Source organism: Bemisia tabaci, chromosome 7 (assembly GCF_918797505.1).
Source record: "Bemisia tabaci chromosome 7, PGI_BMITA_v3".
Classification (NCBI taxonomy): Eukaryota; Metazoa; Arthropoda; class Insecta; order Hemiptera; family Aleyrodidae; genus Bemisia; species Bemisia tabaci.
The window spans coordinates 19,438,516-19,460,028 of record NC_092799.1 but is presented as its reverse complement, the minus strand read 5'-3'; the positions used below and the strand labels follow the sequence as shown (position 1 = coordinate 19,460,028).

At 39.4% G+C, this 21,513-nt stretch overlaps 1 protein-coding gene across 9 annotated transcripts in view; it reads right to left on the bottom strand.

Moving 5' to 3' along the window:
* eag (potassium voltage-gated channel protein ether a go-go) overlaps window positions 1-21,513 on the bottom strand; it is a 389,509-nt gene that overhangs the window by 119,677 nt on the left and 248,319 nt on the right. For all 9 annotated transcript variants that reach the window (XM_072302442.1, XM_072302445.1, XM_072302446.1 and 6 more), the window contains 2 exons: window positions 20,846-20,946; window positions 16,103-16,235 (listed from right to left, as the gene is read on the bottom strand). In XM_072302442.1, coding sequence (XP_072158543.1) covers window positions 16,103-16,235; window positions 20,846-20,946 — 234 coding nt within the window. The remainder of the gene's footprint in view (window positions 1-16,102; window positions 16,236-20,845; window positions 20,947-21,513) is intronic.

Here is a 21,513-nt window from a genome sequence, read left to right as displayed (position 1 = left end):
TGCTTAAACATCTTTAGTGGATTTGCTAATTGCTTTCACTATCACTTCCGAGCTTTAGAAGTCTTTTAATCCTACAAAGAAGACATCGAAGCGGTTAGGATCAGTTTTCTTTGCAAAGGATAGAGAGGGGAGTCAGATTAAAGTGGAGTGGAAATTCCAGTGGAGTTATGTGCGGAAAACTGGACTGCAGAGGCATAAGTCAGTTGTGAGAAAAGGCTGAGGATTTACTATCTTTCGCATTGGAATTCCAAACTGCCGCAACTTGGAAAAGAGTTGTGGCCAATCAATGGAAAGTATCTTTGCCTCTGTCTATTGCTTTGGCGGTGTGCAGTTTTGCCACGTTACATTCTTATCCCGCATTACCTCATAGTTGTGTACTGCTTTGAAGACCAGACAAATAGATGGTAGCAAGTTCCGAGTGATGAAGTAATTGTTTATAAAAAGTTGATGCTTAGTTTTATAAAAGATCAAGTAACCTACCCCGTTATCAAGTTTCTGCATTTGATAAGAACAAAAATATTGCTGGATCAAAAGACATTGAATTCATCCGTCCTTTTTAGTTTTTTCCGGGGTTTAATATCCCATTGATATCAACAATCAGTGATTTAAAAAACTACTAGACTAGTACTACTACTACTATACTGGTATTTTCACTACTTGCGTCACGCACATCATTCATGAAATCAAAAGTAAAGACGTATTGTGGTACCTTACGGCGCCAATGAATTTTTTACAGACTGAAAATTCAATTAGAATTGAATGAAGGAACTTGGCGCACACTCGAATCATATTTTTCCCCCTCATCATTCAGATTCTGTCATTGAAACAAAATTCTCTAGCACACGAACCGTCGTCTCTCCTGAAGGGAATTCCTATGCTACATGCATCAAAATTCAAAATTACCTCCCTCCGAACAAGCTTATTTTAAGCCCTGATGATCCAAAAGTAACTACCAAGATTTTAAAGCCCTTTAAAGAAGTAAATCTCAAAATTTAAGGTATTTTCCTAGTCTCCGACCTAAAAAGCCTAGTTGCTGATCATCGTAATTAATTAACTAACTATAACTATACATGTATATTTCTAGAAATTTTACATGAAAATGTCTGTGGATTCGTGATTTTGGAATGAAAAAAGGAACTTCAATCTTTCACGATGAGATAGAGTAGCAAAATCTGAATAGTTTCTTTGAAACGTTAGCTATTCACATTACGTTAACTTTGAAATCCTACATTATTTCATCCGAACCCTCTATTCATTTTTTTAAAATCTTAACTAAAACAAATACGTGAAAATAATTTATCCCCGTTCTATTCACCTACTCTAATACCATAAACGTTTCAAAATAGGGCTATCACATATTTTATTTTTTCAAAATTTATTTTCGTCAAGTGCATAACAAATGCGGAAACCAGTACTTTGCCTTTTTTCATTTAATCGAATTTCAAGTGAGAGAACGACTTCCACAATTCCCAATAGTTCAACTCAATTTCGAACGAGAAAAAAATATCGCGCGAACAAATTTCGTGATCTCACAAGTATCATTGACCGCCCTGGTCCTTTCACCTGCGACTATAAATTTCGGTCGTACAGCGGCCATGATACATTAGATTCACGGTGGTTGAAACAATGGGTGTTGAAGCCTTTTATGACGTCACATGGAGGAAGCCAATGAGAGACGTTCTTCTCATTACCACAACTTTAAGCTCCTTTTTTCAGTCAAAAAAGCTTAACCGAGCTTCATCAAGCTCGGAAATGCGTTCCTCTCTAGAATTTACAAAGGCTACACCTTAGTTTTAAGCAATTTGAAGCTCATGCAACAGCCCCGGATCAGCCAACGGATCAGAACCGAGTGAGGCAACGTCCAAAGTTGAGAGGAGTGGAGCTTTTTTGAGAGAAATCAGGAAGCAAAATGAAAGGAACCCCCGCAGAGAGAAACCCATTTTTTACTTTCCTTTTTGTAGATGGAGCTGAAAAGGCACGGTCATGATGCACTTCGTCAGAGACAAGGAACAAAAGCACGAGAGACCGGGAGAAATCTGAGAGAAGGTAAGAGGGGTAATCGAACATAGCAGTGCGCGAAGCAATAGAAATGTTGCCGGGCGTGCCCTGTTGTCAATTCCTTTATTTCAACGTATTTGAACAACCGTTTATCTGTGATTGTATTGCAAGGTTTCAAGTTCGGTTTCAAGTTCAGTTTCATTCGGCACCAATAAGCCATCAAAACACTCGACCGATAAATGCAACTTGAATAACTGACGATGATTCGAGGAAGACTTTTTAATCAATGTGTTCAACAAATAATTAAACTTTCAACTTTTTTTTATAAATTTGGTAACGCAGCCACACTTTAAGCAGCGAAAACTATCCCTGCGATGAAAGTAAGGTTAACCGGACGTTTTGTGTACAAATAAGACAAAAATGCATGAACTTGGCTTTGTTTTTATTAAAACGAAAGAAAGAAGAGACCAGCTGTCGTTCAGTAGTATGTTGAGTGCCGCTTTCTTCACACATATTTGAGAAGCACTCCTTCCTTAAAAAAAAGTGGTATTGTAATGTATTTGAGCAACTGTAATAAGTACTTGAAGGATCAGCCATTGGTTCTACAAGCATGGATTTTCCATGCTCCCTCTAATTTCTCAAAAAAAAAAAAAAAAAAAAATACTCCAAAAATTATAATTATAACGCTCCAGGAGGGGAGGTAAAAAATGCCGAAAAATGACGTTACGTAATTTAAGGACAGCCCCCAAATAAAAAGGTCTGGTTCAATCGAATACCAAACTTTTTCGGTAAGGTAACCAAAGTTTTTGTCACAGAAACCGAACATGGGTTTGTCTTGCCGGAATTTGGTTCCCACGAATGGAAATTTTGGTCATCCAAACCGGAGAAAAACTCGGTTCCTGGAACCGAGCTTTTTTCTCAGCGGCTCAGGACCCACCTTTAGGGTGTAACCCATGTTTGAAGAGGTGGGAATGAATCTTCCAAACCAAAACGAGCAAATATACACACGTTTATAGGCTCATCTGAAAATAATAAAATCCCGTTCAAAATACTGGATTTACGGAAGTTAACATACTTAACTTTCCGGATCGATTTTTTGGCTCAAAATATGACTTTTTTCTCATACATAAAAATTTCCGAAAACGCTTCATAAGTGAGGTATACGCTTCCAAATTTGCCATTTTCTTTGTTTCAAATTGATGTAACTTTCGTTATCTTGTCGTAAGTGGCTGAAATTGAAAGAAGAGGGGTATTTTTTAGCGTATTGTTCATTTTTCGTGTTTTCAAGGAAGTCCGTTTTTTGGAGAATGATGTTACAAGCGTAATTGAATCATAATATTGCGTTATCTTTTTTGGTAGGTGATAATCGGAAAAAGGAATACGGCACGTGAAAGAGCGCAAAAAATTAAGCGCAAAAAGTATACACAAAATTTTCCAGAAACGCGTCATTTCGCAACGCAACAGAGCTTTGAACAAGTTTCAAATTTTCGAAGCTCCTTGCTGACAATGAGTATGGAATTTTTACTGCAAGGACTTATAAGAAAGCATATCGCATAGCAAAGGAAGCGCATAGCTCATGCACTTATGAAGCGTTTTCGAACATTATTGTGTATCGGAAAAAAGTCATATTTTGAGCCGAAAAATCGATCCTGAAAGTTAAAGTACGTTAACTTCCGCACACCCTGTATACGCATAGATGCAAGTAAGTGTATAGTAACGGAAAAATCTTATGTAAAGTTGACGTGGTGCAACGTCAACAGCAGATTTCCGTCAAACTTGAATGCTCGTCTATCAACTGTATTAGGATCAACTTTTGAGACTTCCGCGCTCTCAGGTCATGTCAGTTCTTTGAGTAATTAGTGAAGTGAAATCATGTAAAAGCGTATGTTCGGAGAGGAAAAGATCAGCGCATATTATCATATCTCTGAAAATTGAGGATTTGAAAGTTGAAACGTAGAGCTAAGAGAACGTGTGACTTTCAAAAGGAATCTCTGAGACAAACTCTCTCTGATCAAACAACCGCACGCCTATTAATCGCGTACGTTTAACAAAAAACCACGTAGAAAACACGGGATCAATATTGAGTGTAACCGATTATTTACTCCAAGGCGACTTATGACCAAAACTTTCGATAGGGCAGAAGTGATAGGCTATCCTTAAATTACGTAACGGTATTTTTTACCTCCCCTTCCCCTCATACGCTTTTGTCCCTATCCTTCAATAAGTAAAAACAAAATTGCGTGACGCTCTCCTCGACCCCCCCCCCTCCCAATAGCGTTACGTAATTTAAGGACAGCCCCTCGTAAGGTCAGAAAAAAGGGTAAACCTTGCTAAAAATGGTGAGTACAAATGAATAGAAAATCAAAGTCATATGAATAGGATTTCAATTCATATGAATAGAATTTCAACTCATATATGAATAGAATTTCAACTTATATAAATAGAATTTAACTCATATGAGCGGAATTTCTCTATTCACTTTTCACCGACTCATATGTATGACCAGAGGTTCCAAATCATATGACTAGAGATTTCAACTCACATGAGTTCAGCGTTGAATCTACCGTATTCGATACCTCAGAAACTAGTCACCGCATCAAAAAAATTATAAGAACAAAATGTTCTTATTTTTCAAATTTACGTACGTACTACGTTGGTGTCTTCTAGTCAAAAACACCACTTCTGAAAAATGAAAAAATTGAATTCATATGAGTTGAACTTTTCTACTCTTATGAGTTGAATATTCTAGTGATATGAGTAGGATTTCTACTCATATAAGTAGGAAAATTCTACTCATGTGAGTCGGCGAATTCTGAAAAGCCTTCTCATCATTTTTAGCAGGGATACCCTTTTTTCCCTACCCTTCAATATGTAGTAAAAAAAAAATAAAAAAAAAAAAAAAAAAAAAATTCGGAATGCTCTCCTCGCCCCCCCCCCCCACATAGCGTTCCGTAATTTAAGGACAGCCCCTCATAAGGTCAGATAAAAGGGTAAAGAGGGCAATAAAATGGCAAACCGTTTACACTTGATGACAAAATCGACATGATAACGGCGGGAGTTGAAGCATGAAGCTTTCGAGTCTCGAGGAGTTTGATTTGGCAACTTATCGACCAGCGAGGTGCTCCGCTAGCCGGTGCTTGAGGTGGAGTATCCGAGAATCCTGCGGACGGCTCCACCGCTCCACACTATCCAGACCGGCGGCGGTTGCTCTGACGATAATTTCTCTTGGCTGCAGCTCTGTCATCGCAAATGGGCCGCGCAACTCCCGGCCGAGGCCATTTGCGATAATTCCTCCACCCTGTCACGGTCTCGCATCCAATTCGGAACTTCAGACACGGGAAACTGTTGGCGGCCTGAATAATAATCGCTTATCCCCCCGAATAATAAGGTATTCCCGGGCTCCTCCTCGCGCTGCCGCGAGATGGGACCCGGATCCGCGTGCTTTGCGATATATCGATTCCTATGCCATTTAAACCTATGGAAAAGGATCGATAAACAGGGTATGCCTTAATAATCGATTCTTTACCATAGGTTTAAATGGCATAACAATCGATACATCGCAATTCACGCCACGCCACTGATCCGCGCCCCGCGAGAGGGCCCGAGCGGGAGTTTCTGGACGATCTGGCAATCGCAGGACGAGCCGTTCGGTGGCAGTTTGAAAGGTAAATATTTTCGGAGGAAGTTTTGGACTTAGCCAACTTCAAATGTTCTCATCTTTGATGAGATTCCCAGTCGCGATCCTCGGCGAGGATCGATCGCCGGATTTCTGGTGCCGCGACCCGTGTTACGCGTCTGGGTTCTTACGATTTAAAATGTAGGGTGCATTTTAAATTGTAAGAACCCCGACGCTCTCCTACTGAAAATTCAATTAGAATTGAATGAAAGAACTTGGCGCACGCTAGAATCATATTTGGACTACATTTTGCAATTTGGAACTATAAATTCTAGTCCGGTTTAAAAACAACGTATGTGCAATTAGTTCCCCTATGCACATAAGTGTTTTTTCAGATGAGCCAGAATTTACAAGTCCAAATTGCAAAATGCAGTCCATTTTTTCCTCATCATTCAGATTCTGTCATTTAAACAAAATTCTCTAGCACACAAACAGTTATCTCTCCTGAAGGGAATTCCTATGCTACACGCATCAAAATTCAAAATTACCTCTCTCCGAACAAGCATATTTTCAGCCCTGATGATCCAAAAGTAACTACCAAGATTTTAAAGCCCTTTAAAGAAGTAAATCTCAAAATTTAAGGTATTTCCCTAGTCTCCGACCTAAATAGCCTAGTTGCTGATCGTCGTAATTAATTAACTAACTTGACGAGATTCCAAAACGCGATCCTCGACGAGAATCGATCGCCGGATTTCTGTTGCCGCGACCCGTGTTACGGGTCCGGGTTCTTACGATTTAAAATGCACCCTAAACGAACTGGAAAAAAAACACATTGGATCTAGAGTCCAGACTCCTGATAACATTGACAAGAAAAAGGAGTCGTGATTCCATCAGATTTAAGCTTAAATCAAGCCACATCACCTATTGCTTGGTTTAGTTGGGTCACGCAACTAAACTAACTTAGCGATGAGGCTTGGGGTATCACGCGAAATTGAAGGCGCTTTGCTGAGTTTTAGCAGATCAGTTCTATAATTTGAAGCAAGAATGGGGCAGTAGACACACTGGAAAAAAACCACATTGGATCTAGAGTCCAGACTCTTGAAAACATTGACAAGAAAAAGGACTCTTGATTCAATCGGATTTTTGCTTGAATCAAAACGGAATCCGCTTAAATTAAGAGGCTTGGTCCTTGATTTAAGCTAGATTCTGATTGAATCGAGAGTATTTTTTCTTGTCGATGTTTTTAAGAGTCTGGACTCTAGATCCAATGTGTTTTTTTTCCAGTGTGAGTAAAAAAGATGGAGCGTTTCATGGTCTAGTTGTAGTTGGCTGAGGGTGTCGTGTATACCATAGGTAAGGTCCATTATTTGAACAAACTTTGAGTTTCAGGCCAAAATATGCCGTGATTCCTGCACATTATTTCGTCACTTGGCTGACGTAAATACGTAACTACAATTTAAGATGAGTCCGGAGAAGCATTAAATTGTATGGACAACAAGGTTCATTCCAGAGTGTTTTCTTGTCGATGTTTTTAAAAGTCTGGACTCTAGATCAAATGTGTTTTTTTCCCCCAGTGTGCTTTATTCTTGCAGATCAACAGAAAGTGATTAGATCTGTCCAAACAGCAACTTTCCACGTTGAATATTAACCGATAAATCGCGCCTTGAAAACCTCGATTTATGACGTCATCCACCGCGGTAGTACATACCATGTTATGCACTTCCGCGGTGGATGACGTCAAAAACCCGACTTTTCAAAGGAAGATATCTCGGTTAATATTCAACGTAGAAAGTTGCTGTTTGAACATATCTTATCATTTTTAGTTGATCTCCAAGAGTCAAGCATAAAAACATGATTCTGTTACCAGCGTAACTGGTCCATCAATGAGGATTCATCATTCAAGGTAGGGTTTGTCATTTCTTGCATGTGACCTACGAATAAAATGCTATTTCTGCGCTTATTCAAAAAAATTCAGTGAAAATTGGTATGAGAGAGTCCTTTACAACGGGAAACCCAAATTTTTGGTCAGAATACATTTTACCTTATGGATCTCAAGGCTCACGTCTTAATGCACATAGTTCTGTTTAGCAGAAGTACGTATATTTTAACAATCCCTACACTTGGATTACATTCTGTAATACGGAACCACTGTCTCTGGCTCTCCCATAAACGCACATGTCTGCGGTACCGTATTGCAAAATGTAATCCATTTCTTCGGCGTGACTTGGGGCGTAACTTCAAAAAGTTACTTCTTCCAGAAGGATACAACAAGATTTGACTGTCAAAAGTGGACATGTTTAAATAAGTCGGCATTTGCGTGATCAATAACCTGTTTTTCTCTTCTCTTTCTTAAGGGTATATCAAATTCGGACCTGCTACTAGGAGATGTTACAAGAGAGAAATCACCTGTCTCGAAGCAAACGGTGAACAATCGCATACTTGTTATCAGATGAACCTTCGATATGAGTACCTGCACGACAGTATAAATCATTAATTTATTCGACGGATGAATACAGGGTTTATTAATGAAAGGCCATCGAACGATTTTCCGATATCACTCTTTGGAGGCACGCAACAAAGGGCACCCGATCGAGAAGCAAATCGACAGCTATAAATAATGCAGGTCTGCATATATATAATGAATCGCGGTGGAGGAGTCGTGCGGTCAAGAATGTATCCCATTAAACAGGTTGGTGAGATCAAACAATTTTTGCCCGAGAATTTCTATTGCTCCTTAGTGAATCTACTATTATTATCAAAAAAATCGCTATGCATTGAGGTTACTTGAAAAATAGACCCTGGCTGAAAAGTTACAAAACGAATTGCAACAATGGTAAAAAGATAGAGATTTTGAAGTTTCTGCAACTCAACTGAAGCGCCCTAAGTAGTATTCAAAGTTGAATGCTGCTGGAGCGATGTTTTATTGATGAAGGTAAATCTAATTTAAAAAAGAAATAAAAGACGGGAACGTGCATTACTCTAGCGCGCCGCTGCCATATTTTAGTTTTAGGAAAATTATGATTCATGCTCTCAAATTTAACTGGTGATCGAAATCTAGCATGTTGTTGGCAAATAACTGGAGCTTGGATTCATATCCATTTCCTCTCTTCTTCGACACATGGCACGTCTAGTCTTGTTGAAAAAAACAGTGATCACACAGGAAAAAAAATATCCCATTGTAAAAAAATACCAAAAATAGGTTGGTGCTCGTTTTTTACTAAATTAGATAGTTATTATAGCGTAAGAAGCATGTACTGGAATTCAGTATCGCTATTGTATCACTCATATGAGTTGAATTCGAGAAGTAGTGCGAATTTTAAATACAATTTTGATAAGGGATTGTACATAGTAGTGCTCAAATTCATACCCTAACCAGTGATAGTAGTAAGTTAAAGTTGGTGATATATTTGAAGTATTTCGGATTTGAGGGACCTAATTTTCCCTCGCTCTCGCTTCTTGATCATACGCAAAACGCAAATATCAGCAGCCGTCTGGCAGCATTGTCATTAAGGTCGAAGCTCGCTCTTTTATTAGTCTTAAAACTGTACTCCCGCACGTGACTGATAACGCTGGAGGTAGATTACTGAAATTTAAAACTGAATGAGCGAAGCATTTTTGCTGTTGCATGAAATACGTCTGAACTAGGTCAATTTGAGATCCTCGCATCCGCTGTGAATACCTTTGCAACTTTTGTTTTGTTTAAAAGAATAAATGTACCGGGCAGATATATACCGCAATAACTCGCAGGATGAAGCAATTTGATGGTTTCGAAACACCACACGGGGGCTTGAGAGTGCATTCTTGTAGGTTCAGTGAACGCAAATGCTAGGATCATACGGGAAGCTTCGTTCTCGGCTGGGATAACTCATTATGCACGGAATTTAATGACGAGGGTTTGCGAAATAGACACATTGCAAACGTGAATTGTGGTATATTTGTTCAAGGTCATTAGAGCAAACTCTGGTTTTAGACAATTTAGTTTACATTGCGGTCAAAAACTGTGGTATGGAACATCGTTTATTTCAAACGTCTAAATACTACTATACGCGCTTTACGGTTGTCCGTGTTGCTTGCAGACCAATTGAAGGCGATTTGGATTTCGATTCTACAGAGTTGTGTCACTCCAAAAGAGTAGATATTCAAAGATCACAAATTCAAAATAAGTTTTAGACTCTTTCGTCTTAAAAACTGTGAAATTTTAGTTTGTTTATCAAAAGGTATTTGGAAAAAAGTTTGACCTCTTTAGAATTTTCGAGGAAACATAGGTGTTTCGATAAAAATTCGTATTACCCACGCCCCCACCCCCCTGCCAGTGAGTCGTGGCACTTAATCCCTGGATAATTCCACTTGATTTCTGGTTTTACAATGCGTCGCGAATATATGACATAGGTGTGTGCTCTAAGTTAAACAATCAATAAAATTACTTGATGGTGAGTTTTTGAATGAATATATTTTGATATACTAATAAAGGTACTAAAGTTCAAGATTCCTATATTTGAACTGACATTCCATACTTTTCAGCGCCGACAAACATCTCCTCCTCGACTTAAAGGTAAGTATGTATGTTCAGTGGCATATACTTCTACAAACAGGATAAAGACGGTGAAGCAAGAGGAAATTATTGGCACGAACCCTTAATTTTTCAACTGCCTTTGATTCCTTGTGAATGTTGAGTCAACGTCACTCCTGAGCATGGAAAGGCTTGGTGCATACATAATTGAGGAAGCACTTTATGAATGACCTTCTGAGCTCAAAGAAAACATGTACCTAGTTGTGAAACAAGCAGCTTGGGAAAAGAGCTTGACGATATCAGACTTTCTCCTTATGAGCTTAGCGATCAAATACCCGAGCACTTGTGATCTAATTTTGACAGAACATGCGGATTAGTGTATAATCTCATTGGAGACGTCTGTTCAACCTCCAAGTCTCTGGTAAATCCTTTTCTAAATAGATAGATATTAGTAACGATTGATCCCGCAGAGACTTGCAGCCAGCGCGGAGAATGCCTACATTGTACTATCCGCGTTTAGTCTTTAATTTTCCAGAAAATACACTTCTTTTGTCTCCGTCAAATTTTCCAATGAGAAGCACATTCAACTAATTGTCACGCCATGTTTGACGGGATCATGTCTCCCACCGAACGAAGTTTAGATGCACTCATTTGGCGCAATGTTGTTTGATCATCCTGCTGACAAGATACAACTTCAAGGAGTTATAGTTGCGCTAGTCACATAATCCTTCGTCCAAAATTAACGAGGACTTATTGCTCATCAGAAACCAAGGCGTATGACGCCTTCCATCGCGTTACACGGAGAAAAAGCTATGGTTATAATTACCATATTAGTGGTGTTCAATATGCACTCTTAATTAGTAGTGGCCATGACCAATAATTGTGATGTTTTTACTGGAGCAATCGTGCTTTTACAAGTGTGCGGTAGTAAAATTAACATTTAATGGTAAAAATATCTCTATTATTGGTAATGGCAACTACTAATTTAGAGTTCATATTGAACACCACTATGGTAATTATAAACATAATTTTTTCTCAGTATAGTGCGCATACCATGGTTTCCTCTACCTTAGATTACACTGATTGATAAAACTAATGTGAAAGAAAGCATGGCATGAACTACCGTGGCGAATGCTCGGATGACGTCATCCGTCGTGCTTTTTTGTGAGCGATATTTTCGTTAATATTGAACGCGGAAAGTCGGCGTTTGAACGAATTTCATTGATGCTAAAGTATGAACTTGAACCATCAAAACACGAATTTGGAAATTGAGCAAGGGAGGTAAGGATTCGATCGACATGAATCAATTTAAAATGGAAACGTGAATCAATCGACACCGATTAAATCAACAAATCGTTAAAAAAACTGGCGTTGATTTGCCCAACAAATGATTAAAAAACCGGTGTCAATTCGATCGACATGAATCGACAGAGACATTCGTGAAACGATCGACAGCTACGAGAATCAATCGACAAAGCCGTGAATCGATCTACAAAGCCGTGCGTGAATCGATCGACAGATCCTTTAATTGATCGACAAATCCGTAAATCGATCTACACGTCCATGAGTCGATCGAAAACTCCGCGAATCGATCGGCAGATCCGTGAATCGATCTACAAAGCCGTTAATTGTTCGCCAAATTGATTCATTATAATGTTTTAGGGAGTTCATACAAAATTCCAGTTAAAAAAGCTCAGAAATTAAGACTGAAAGTGAAGGAAATTAAACCACACCGATGCTTTTTTTCTAGTGTCCAAAGCACTGTAATCCGACTTTTAACATCCGGCAACACTCGCAGAAATGACCCAGACTCTTGTTTGACGTCACGCTGTTTTTATCAACGCTGTCACACTCCCCCCTGCTCCTCTCCCCGGAGCGCCCCTCCCCCTCCCCTGGACCCCCGTTGGGCCGCCCCGACAAACAGGCCATCTCAACTCGCCTCTCAGATACTCTCCCAGTCTTCTCCCCTCCCCTCTGTTCCTCGGATCCCAACGCCGATAGGACTAGACTGCCATGCTAAGGAAGAACGCCGTATGGACATTCGAGGGTTGCCATATTTCCTTCGATAACATGTTTATTTTTGCGAAACGTCATGAATATTTTTCCTTGAAATTTTCAGGAATTTCAGGTGGAATTGCGAACAAAATTATCTGAAAAATTGGAGGGGAAATATTCGCAAGTTTACCAGCAAATTCGTGTTTTATCAAAGGAAATTTGACAACGCCTGCAGGTTCATACGGTGTTTAGCCTTAGCACGGCAGTAGAAAGGGAGTTCGTTTCCCTCTCCGGTTAAATGACCTCTCTTCTTCAGCGTGTGAGAGGAGAGAAAGCGAGTGTTTTCATCAACAATTCAAGTTTAGCGCGCGGCTGAAGTCGCGCCGACTGTTTTCATACCGTAGGAGGACATTCTAGACTGATTGACGGCGGGACTTCGCGAGGGAAAGCGTCCTTCGTGGAGTCTCGGGGGGCTACCGAGTCGTCCGTTTCATACTTTGTGAGAAGCGAGAGGGTTAGTTTTCCCGGAATTTAGGGATGTTTCTGAGTGTGTGAAGTGAGAATTTTTTTTTGGCATCGGAGCGAGGCCTGAATATATTGTTGAGATCTCATATTTTTGAATTTAAAGAGCATTTGAGGCCTTGTAATGGCGGATGTGAAAAATTACCTTTTCGAAACACGCTTAAAAAACTGTTTTGTTCACACAAAAATTTAATATGTTTGGCTCTGGCATAATGTACAGATCTCGAAGATCACAATTCAAGTATTTTCTGAAAATTTTCTCGATGCCAAAACAGTTTTTCGAATGTGTTATTCGAAAAGGTAATTTTTCACATCCGCCATTGTTACATATACGTCCTCATTTGTGAAAGTCCTCTGGAAAACTCCCGAGTAGTAAGTTTACTACTATGTTTGTGGGACGATACATAATTAACTTTATTTGAGCTACAATTTGTGATAAGTAACTACTATTTCTGGAGAAATTTAAGGTGAATATTCAACCGTGGCTCCGAAAAAATGCACCACGTCGCGCTGCTGAAATCTGGATCCGAAATCAGTGATTATTTAAATATCACACCGGATATATTAAATTCTAAGACTCGTAAGTTCTAGCAGCATATGCCTGGGATGTTCGAAACAAACAAGAGCTTTGAAAGTTTAATAATAGAAGCTAAAACTTAGGAAAAAGAATGTTCTAGCTAGAACTTATAACTCTTCGATTTCTAAAGAAATTCATTCAATTTTCATAATAGCTCAAGAACTCACGTCGAGTTGCACGGATTCTAAAGCCGTGAACCAAAAAATCAAAATACAGCAGTGGCCAGTGGCGCCCCCTGCGTGGGAAAATTTCTCAATACGAACTGCTGAAGATTCACCTTAAAAACAACGTAGAAAGTGCCACTCATTTCCGTTTGCAGATATACACTTCAAAGGATGAGTCAGAAATAGGAGTTCCTCGTTGCAAAGTGTGGTCCATACGGGGTGATAAGAAAGTTCTGTGCAACCCCTTGAACCCCTGGAGTTCTTGCCTCTATTCAGATAGGTTCCTCTAAAATTTTGAGGGTTCTCAAGAATCGTTTTTTGTTTAACATAGCAGGACTCACGAAATTTCAAGTCTCTATCTCAATATGTTCAAAAGTAACAGAGGTGATGCCTGATGCTGGTAGTGCAAGCATTTTGGATCACTCTGTATGCAATGAGAAAAACACGAAGTAATAGCCGGATATGACAATAAAGGGTGCTCTTAAGATGCTGATGTCACTGACTCGAATGTCTTTGCTCGGCGCTTAAAACGTTTGATTCGATCCATCAAAGGATACTGAGATATCTTTAAAAAAGATTCTTATACACCGGAAGCAGTGGTAACGCTTGTTCCATTAATTCTTACAGGCTCGCAAGAAACCCCATAAAAGCTTAATGCACATCCCTGCGAAAAATGTTGAATGCACTTATTCTTTTGGATTCAATGAAAACCTTGCAAATCCTCTTTAGGTTTTCCTTTTTTTGTAACTTTTCAGTATTAAAGTGTAAACGCTCCTACATAAATAATAGCTTTTGAGTTATTGATTTTGAACTCTCGACCTAATATTGAAGAGTCAGAAAAAAATCGAAAATTTTAAAATTGAGTCTCACTTTAAGTTATTGTCCGTATTGGTGGCTATGAAGAGAAAAAGTGCGTATAACCAATTGTGGCGTTTCAAATCTCAGCTCATATATTATGTTTTTAATTTTTATTGTAAAAACTGACTCAACAATGTTCCTTGAAATTTTTTGTGAATTTTCTTCACTTATTCCGAACTATTTTAGAAATTTCTAAAGGTTTATCTTGGTCAGCCTTCCTTTTCAAAAAACAATTCAACCATGGTTGGATATTTTGAAAAGTTACAACGAATGAACGCATTTATCAATTTCAGTCATTGTATTAAATTAAAACAGGGTTTTATATTTTGAAAAGTTACAATGGATCATAGGCGAGTCGTGAATGATCGATTATCGATATTTTCCCACTTGAAGCTATGGTGAAGAATCGATTATTAAAGTTTTCCTTTCAAACAGCCAGTTTATCGATCCTTCTCCATGGGTTTAAACGGCACATCAATCGATATTTGACAAAACACGCCACGCCACTGCAATGTATGAACACATTTATCGATTCGAGCCATTGATATGATTTGGATGTCTCTCCGAGGGATTCTGGCAACAGATGAACGTAGCTCCTTGCGTTATCTCATGTTGCCATGATCATCGCCATCCGACGAACGACACACTTAGTTTTAATGTATTCCCTCTAGCTTTATTCCCGAAGTCGCGGGGATCGGTGGAGTTAGGCGAGGGGTGGGTGGGGTCGGCGGGGTAGTGTTTTCCGCGCGGAGGAGTTGAAAGGGATCCAAGTTTTTCGCTTGAAATGTGGAGCAGTGGCGAGGCGTGCGATCGATTATCGATATTTCCCCATTTGAAGCTATAGAAAGAATCGATTATTGAGGAGTTCGATGCAAAAACCCTGTCTATCGAAACTTTTCCATGAGTTTAAATGGCAGATCAATCGATATATCGCGAGGCACGCCACGCGACTGATGTGGAGTATCACGATCGATTGAGTATGATCTTGCATTCACAAAGAGGGCGCCGCGCTTCGTGTCGGCTCTGCCTCAAATATTCCGTCTAGCGTCTGCTTCCGATGACAGAGACTCAAGGCTGACGCTGCGAAGTTCTTTTTCCAGGTTCATCGAAGAATTTAATTTTATCCGCGCGCATTGTTTCCAGTCGACGAGAAAAGTCGCCAATCTTCAGAATAGCGAGACCAAGTTCTCACAGCCTAATGCAATTTCGTACTTATTGTCCTGATAGGCCATTCATAAAATACGTAACGATGTAACGCTTTAGGGACCGTCCAAGTATTACGTGACGCACTTTTTCCGATTTTTAGATCCCCTCCCCTCAATTTTGGAAAAATCAAAAAATGCCGAGAGATCAGCTTGAAAAAAGATCGAATTTTTGCGTTGTTGAGGTGGAGTTACGCTCCTTAGCCTGGAAAGCAACGAATTTATTTTTGCTTGAATAATGAAGTTATCGATATTCTAGCATTTAAAGCTACGGTAAAGAATCGATTATTAAGATACTTCCTTGCGTACATCCTGTTTATGGATCCTTTTCCATAGGTTTAAAATGCAGATCAATCAATGTACCGCAAACGTGAAACTGCTCGCACAGCTCACAAAAATGGGAAGACAATTTCTCGGGATTGGGTTGGATCACGATCCTACGAGATTTGAACGCCTCAATTGCCATTAAAGCTCTTAATAATCGAGGGAGTACAGCATCAAGTCCAGTTGGGCGGTTTGTACCACATAAGTGCAGAAGTTATGATTTCAAGGCGACATGGAGACATAAATGCAAACACACACAAAAGATCCTCTACAGAGCGTGCTTGAAGGATGGTAACGTATTGAGCCGAGAAAGTTAGCTTGTTGAAGGACACTCACTGTTCTTTTTGTAGAGGAGGATTTCGAATTGGTCGTGGAGTTGGTTCTCGAGCACTTCGTCTATCCTTGCGATCGTCTCCTTGTCCGTCAGCTCGCCGTACATGAAGGTGCACCGACACGATTTTTGCATCACCTGCATAAAAAAAGAAGGATATTAAACTCAGCTCTATCAAGATGTTTTGGATTGCATTTTGCAAAAAGGAACCAAGAGCATTCCAGGGTTGCTACGATTGTGAAACTAAAAAAAAAAAAAAAAAAAAAAAAAAAAAAACGACGGGTGGCTGCTGCCTAACTAGATTTACACGAAACACCGCGATCGGGCTTTTCTGCACGGTTTGCGGTCCATTTAGCTCTCCTGCTAATTACGTCGTAGAGTAAACCCCAAAAACCCTATAATATTTGGGTAGAGTATGCCCAGCTCTACTCGTAATGCCCTCGTTTTTTACATTTAGTTAAATATTAAAAAAGTTATTAAACTTTAACGACAATAAAATTACTGAAATCATGGAAAAAATTTAAATTTGTAAAGGTGATTTTCGCCATGAATTTATAATTACTCGCGAGAACAGATATAACTTGTTTAGATGATCAGTTTATGTTTGCAAGGTAAAAAAAATGCCCAATCTTAGCAACATTGGAATACTCTTGGTTCCTTTTTACAAAATACAATCCTTTTATCGTCTAAATCTCCCGAGTTGACATTTAACATAAACCGAACTGCGCGGAGAAAACTAAGCCGTGTTTTAGAAAATCATGAGCAAGACGAATCCACACGAATCATTTTCATCTTTTTGGAATCCACTCCCTCGCCCAGCCCTCACTCAACCGCTGTCGGATTGACGTCAAATTAGCTGCTCCTACACTGCCGTTCTAAGAAAAAATACCGTATGAACCTTCAGATGTCGTCAAATTTCCTTTAACCTGACACGTTTTCGGGGAAATTTGCAAGTACTTTTCCTCTAATCTCTAATTTTTCGAAGAAGTAGAACGCACAAACGAACTATGACAAAAAATAAAAAATTACAATGTTTACATGGGAGAGTTCGCAGCTTTACCATTTAATAAAAAAAACCTGAGTCATAATTTCAAAATCTAAATAAAGCGGGCTTATCTAGAGACAATTGCCAACCAATAGCCGCAAAAATAATGAAAATCGGCCCGGTAAAACGCTGGAACTAAGCGTTACTAGAGTCCCTCTACTGAGAGTCGAGACAACACCCCCTCATGGAGTCACAAACGGGAATAAAGATTACAGAAATTGAACATTTTTTGTAATCTTTGATCGGCCCATTCTCAAATTCCTTTCTCCGTTCCTTTTCTCATTCCGTTTGTTCCTTGCCGCACCCTCAATTCCCTGGTCCATTCCAGATTATTATCTTTGCAATCGGTGAAAATGTAATCTTTATTCCCGTTTGTGACACTGTGAAGGCCTAAAATACGGAAACCAATCAGAAATGGATTCACATTGTCTTGACTCTCAGTGTAAAGGGACTCTAAGCGTTACCAGATACGCAAATTTAGGAGGCCTCGGAGCTCATATATCGACGGTGAAACTACCAAACCACGTATCTCGTTTGCGGTGTTTAAAAATCTACGCTCACATTTTATTTTTTGGAAGTAGACCAAATCAATATCATTCCTTGAAATTTTCACAGAATTTTTTCCGCGCGAAGAGGAAAAATCACAGAAATTTTCAAGACTGGACGTTGAATAGTTTTTCATTTAAAAAATAAAGTATGACAGGAAGTCTGCGACGTCGCAAACCGAGATACGTGGTTTGGTAGTTTCACCGTCGATATATGAAAGTTACGTTCTTTCGTGGAGCCCTGGGCGGGGGGGGGGGGGGGGTCAAGAACCACGAGAATAAGTTGGCAACGACGGACAATCCTTGAGTTTCCAAAGCGAGCTGGAATTCTTTCGGTCAAGTTTCCGACCTCCGGCTCAGTGCCAAATTTCGGCTCCGGATTCCACAACTTGTTTTGCGAAGAGCAGCGCCTGTCTGGCCGCGGCACGTGGGAAAACGAGCTCTTTGTTTCGGGAGAACTTTCAAGAGACGCGTCGACGTCTCGCTCCAGGCCAGGCCATGCATGATTTATGCCCAGCTAGCGGATCCGTGTAAAGGCTTCCATCGCGCATAGGATATGGGATTTATAAATGGACTACATTTTCCAATAGGGAACCACTGTTTCTACAGCTCTTTCATAAAAGAACCTATCCGCATAAGGAAACTAACATCGTATGGGCACTGGGAAAAAAAAAAAAAAAATACTTTGGATATAGAGTCCAGACTCTTGAAAACATTGACAAGAAAAAGGACTCTTTATTCAATCAGATGTAAGCTTAAATCAAAGGGAAATCCGCTCAAATTAAGAGGCTCGGTTCTTGATTTAAGCTTAAATCTGATTGAATCAAGAGTATTTTTTCTTGTCGATGTTTTTAAGAGTCTAGACTCTAGATCCAATGTGTTTTTTTTTTTCCAGTACGTTGTTTTGGAAATGCGTCAGACACAGTGTTCGAAACTCATCTTTGAGTTTTAGGAGCTATGTGGCGCATCAAGCCCAATTTTTGGGCGTCATTGAAGATTTTTTTCGGGGCCAAATTGACTTTCTGCCGATATATTACGGCGCATTTAGTGACAAGTTAGACGCAAGATGTTTTCGTAACAGAACTAGTAAGTAGCTGTAACTTGAGGAAGACACAAGCACTAAGAATGAAATCGTGAAGAATTGAAAAAGGTTTCACTTGTCGTGCTGAAAATTCCGAGTTTTTAAAATTCAAATGGATTTGTTTTTCTTTCTTTATGCGCCTTCCTAGGAAAATCTAGATTTTTAGGGGGAAATTTTTTGGGGCCACGTTGGCGCAGAGCCTTCATTTTTTAGGCGCATTTGCCGCGTTGGCACCTGTGAGTTTCGAACACTGGTCAGAAATAGAAGTTCCTTATAGATAAACGTAGTTCAAAATCCACCCTGGATGGCAAGGTATATACTTAAATTTCATTTTGGATTTCCCAAATATTTTCCTGGTATTTTAAATGCAATGTTTTGATATTTTTCGCGAACCAATTGACAGTGGTTTGATTTTATAGACCGACAAATTTTATTAATTGAATTAAATTTTTCACTTTTGCATAAGCCAGCTGCACGTAGTTGGAAAATACTGGAGGCATTCAGAATTTCCCGATCCTATTTTTGACTGGGAATTGAATGAAATGTCATTTGAAACACTATTTTTGAATCGATGGGACGTCTCTATGAAATATCAAGGGTATTGTTTGAAACAAGGAGATGTTCTGTTGACTCAACGACAATTCTTGGCCGAGTGTAATAAAATTTAATTTCTAATGATCCGGCGAAAACTTTTTCTCCAATGCCAAATACAAAGTTCTTTTTGATGGGCGTAACGAGTCATCCCCGGTCGCTAGCAACCTAAAATCAATGGACACGAGTAAGCGCAGTTAGCAGGGGCAGGATACAACTAGTCTAACTCTATGGATGTCCTGGTTGCATACGCGAAAATTGAAGGCGCTCTTGATTTTCTCTCGCTCGTGGGAGTCTGTGGCGATTTGCGTAGGTTTGAACACTAATATTTGTCCATTTAAATGTATGTAGAACAATTGAGATGTTGCATGTGTGAGGAATTTTCGATTTGACTGCTAATTCTTATGTAAAAGTTCGCGAGAAACACGATGGTGCCACTGGTTTTCCCTGAAATCAACTCCCAAGCTCAACAAAGCTCTCAAGTTGAGGCCAAAATGGAGGGGATATCCCACGCTATCCTAAGAGTCCACCTCTACACGAAGACAAACTCTCCATGCAAAGATAGGGAGCAAATTTAGCAGTGATGCCGTGTACTCAATTTTTGAGTTCCCAAATAAAGTGGCAGCCCAGTCAATGTATTTGCTCCCTATCTTTGCATGGAGAGTTTGTTTTGATGTAGAGGTGGACTCTCAGAATAGCGTGGGATATCCCCTCCATTTTGGCCTCAACTTGAGAGCATTTTTGATCTTGGGAGTTGATTTCAGAGAAAACCAGTGGCACCATCGTGTTACTCCCGAACTTTTACATAAGAATCAATGGTCAAATCGCAAATTCCTCACACATGCACCATCTCCATTGAATCTACTCAAGGTAGCCGGCCTCACTTAGAATTGGACGTATTTCTACCAAACAGAACTATGTGCATTAAGACATGAGCCCTGAGACCCATAAGAATATGTGCACGATAGGGCTCACGTCATAATGCACATGGTTCCGTTTGCCAGAAATGCGTCCAATTGAGATTTTAAATGGATTCAAAGGGGGAAAACAGCGCTGCAAACTTTTGTAGATCATCAGGAGTAGCAGTTATACGCCCGAATTTGAGAAAAATGTGCGGTCAGGCCCTCTAATTTTAGGCAGATTTCATTTGTTTGTAATGCACGATAACACCACGGGCAAAAATGTATTGCTGAATAAACAAATAAATTGCTAGGAAATATGTCCAACATGTTTCAAATGTACATTAAGCGATGATGGAAAACTTAATTAACCACGAGGATGGTTCAGCTGGTATTTTTTTAATTGAAAAATCTACATTGAAACATGCCGGACACGTTTTTCAACTATAAATTTGTTAAATCAGCAATATCATTTTTTCCCGTGAATTTCGACCGTGAATCTCAATGTACGTTCTATCAAAAAATAGGTAGTAATAAATGAACTCTATAATTTATTATTATACAGCATAATATCAAGAGTGACATACCTCCGCTCGGTTGTAGCCAGATATTTTACAAAACGACTCGTTGCAATAAACGATTGGAAAATCCACGATTTGTGCATTGGCCAGTAAGAAGCTACTATCAGCTGAAACAAACAAAAAAAAAACAAGATGTTACACACATATTTCTGCTACATACGTTTATTTATCATGTATGAATTAATTTTGGACGTTTTTGATATGATCAACGTATCCTTTGTGGAATATTGAAAAGAAAACTTGTCCACCTGTGTTTAATTTTTCACCCCGTTTTAAGGTGTCTTATTTTATTTATACCTGTATCAGCCCAGCCTATATCGCTGATGATGAGAAAAAAAATCAGTTTTGACAAATCAACGACACTATCAGGGTCTCTAACGAAGCAGGCTGGCCAAAAATCAGTACCTTTCAATAACTCCATTAAAAAGAATAGGAAAAATTACGAAAATTTGGAATTTGCACTCGAATTGTGACTAAAAGAACGTAACAGCAAAATTTCATCGGAGGCTTGAAGATTAACTGACTGCACAATTGCGATCTTGCAGGCAAATACTACTCTAAGAATCAACTCGCAGGAGATTGCATACTTTCCAAGCTTTACTAAAAAACACGGTAGGTACACTACGGTGGTATGAAAGAAAGAAATCCGGACCTTATTACGGGATTTCCGTACT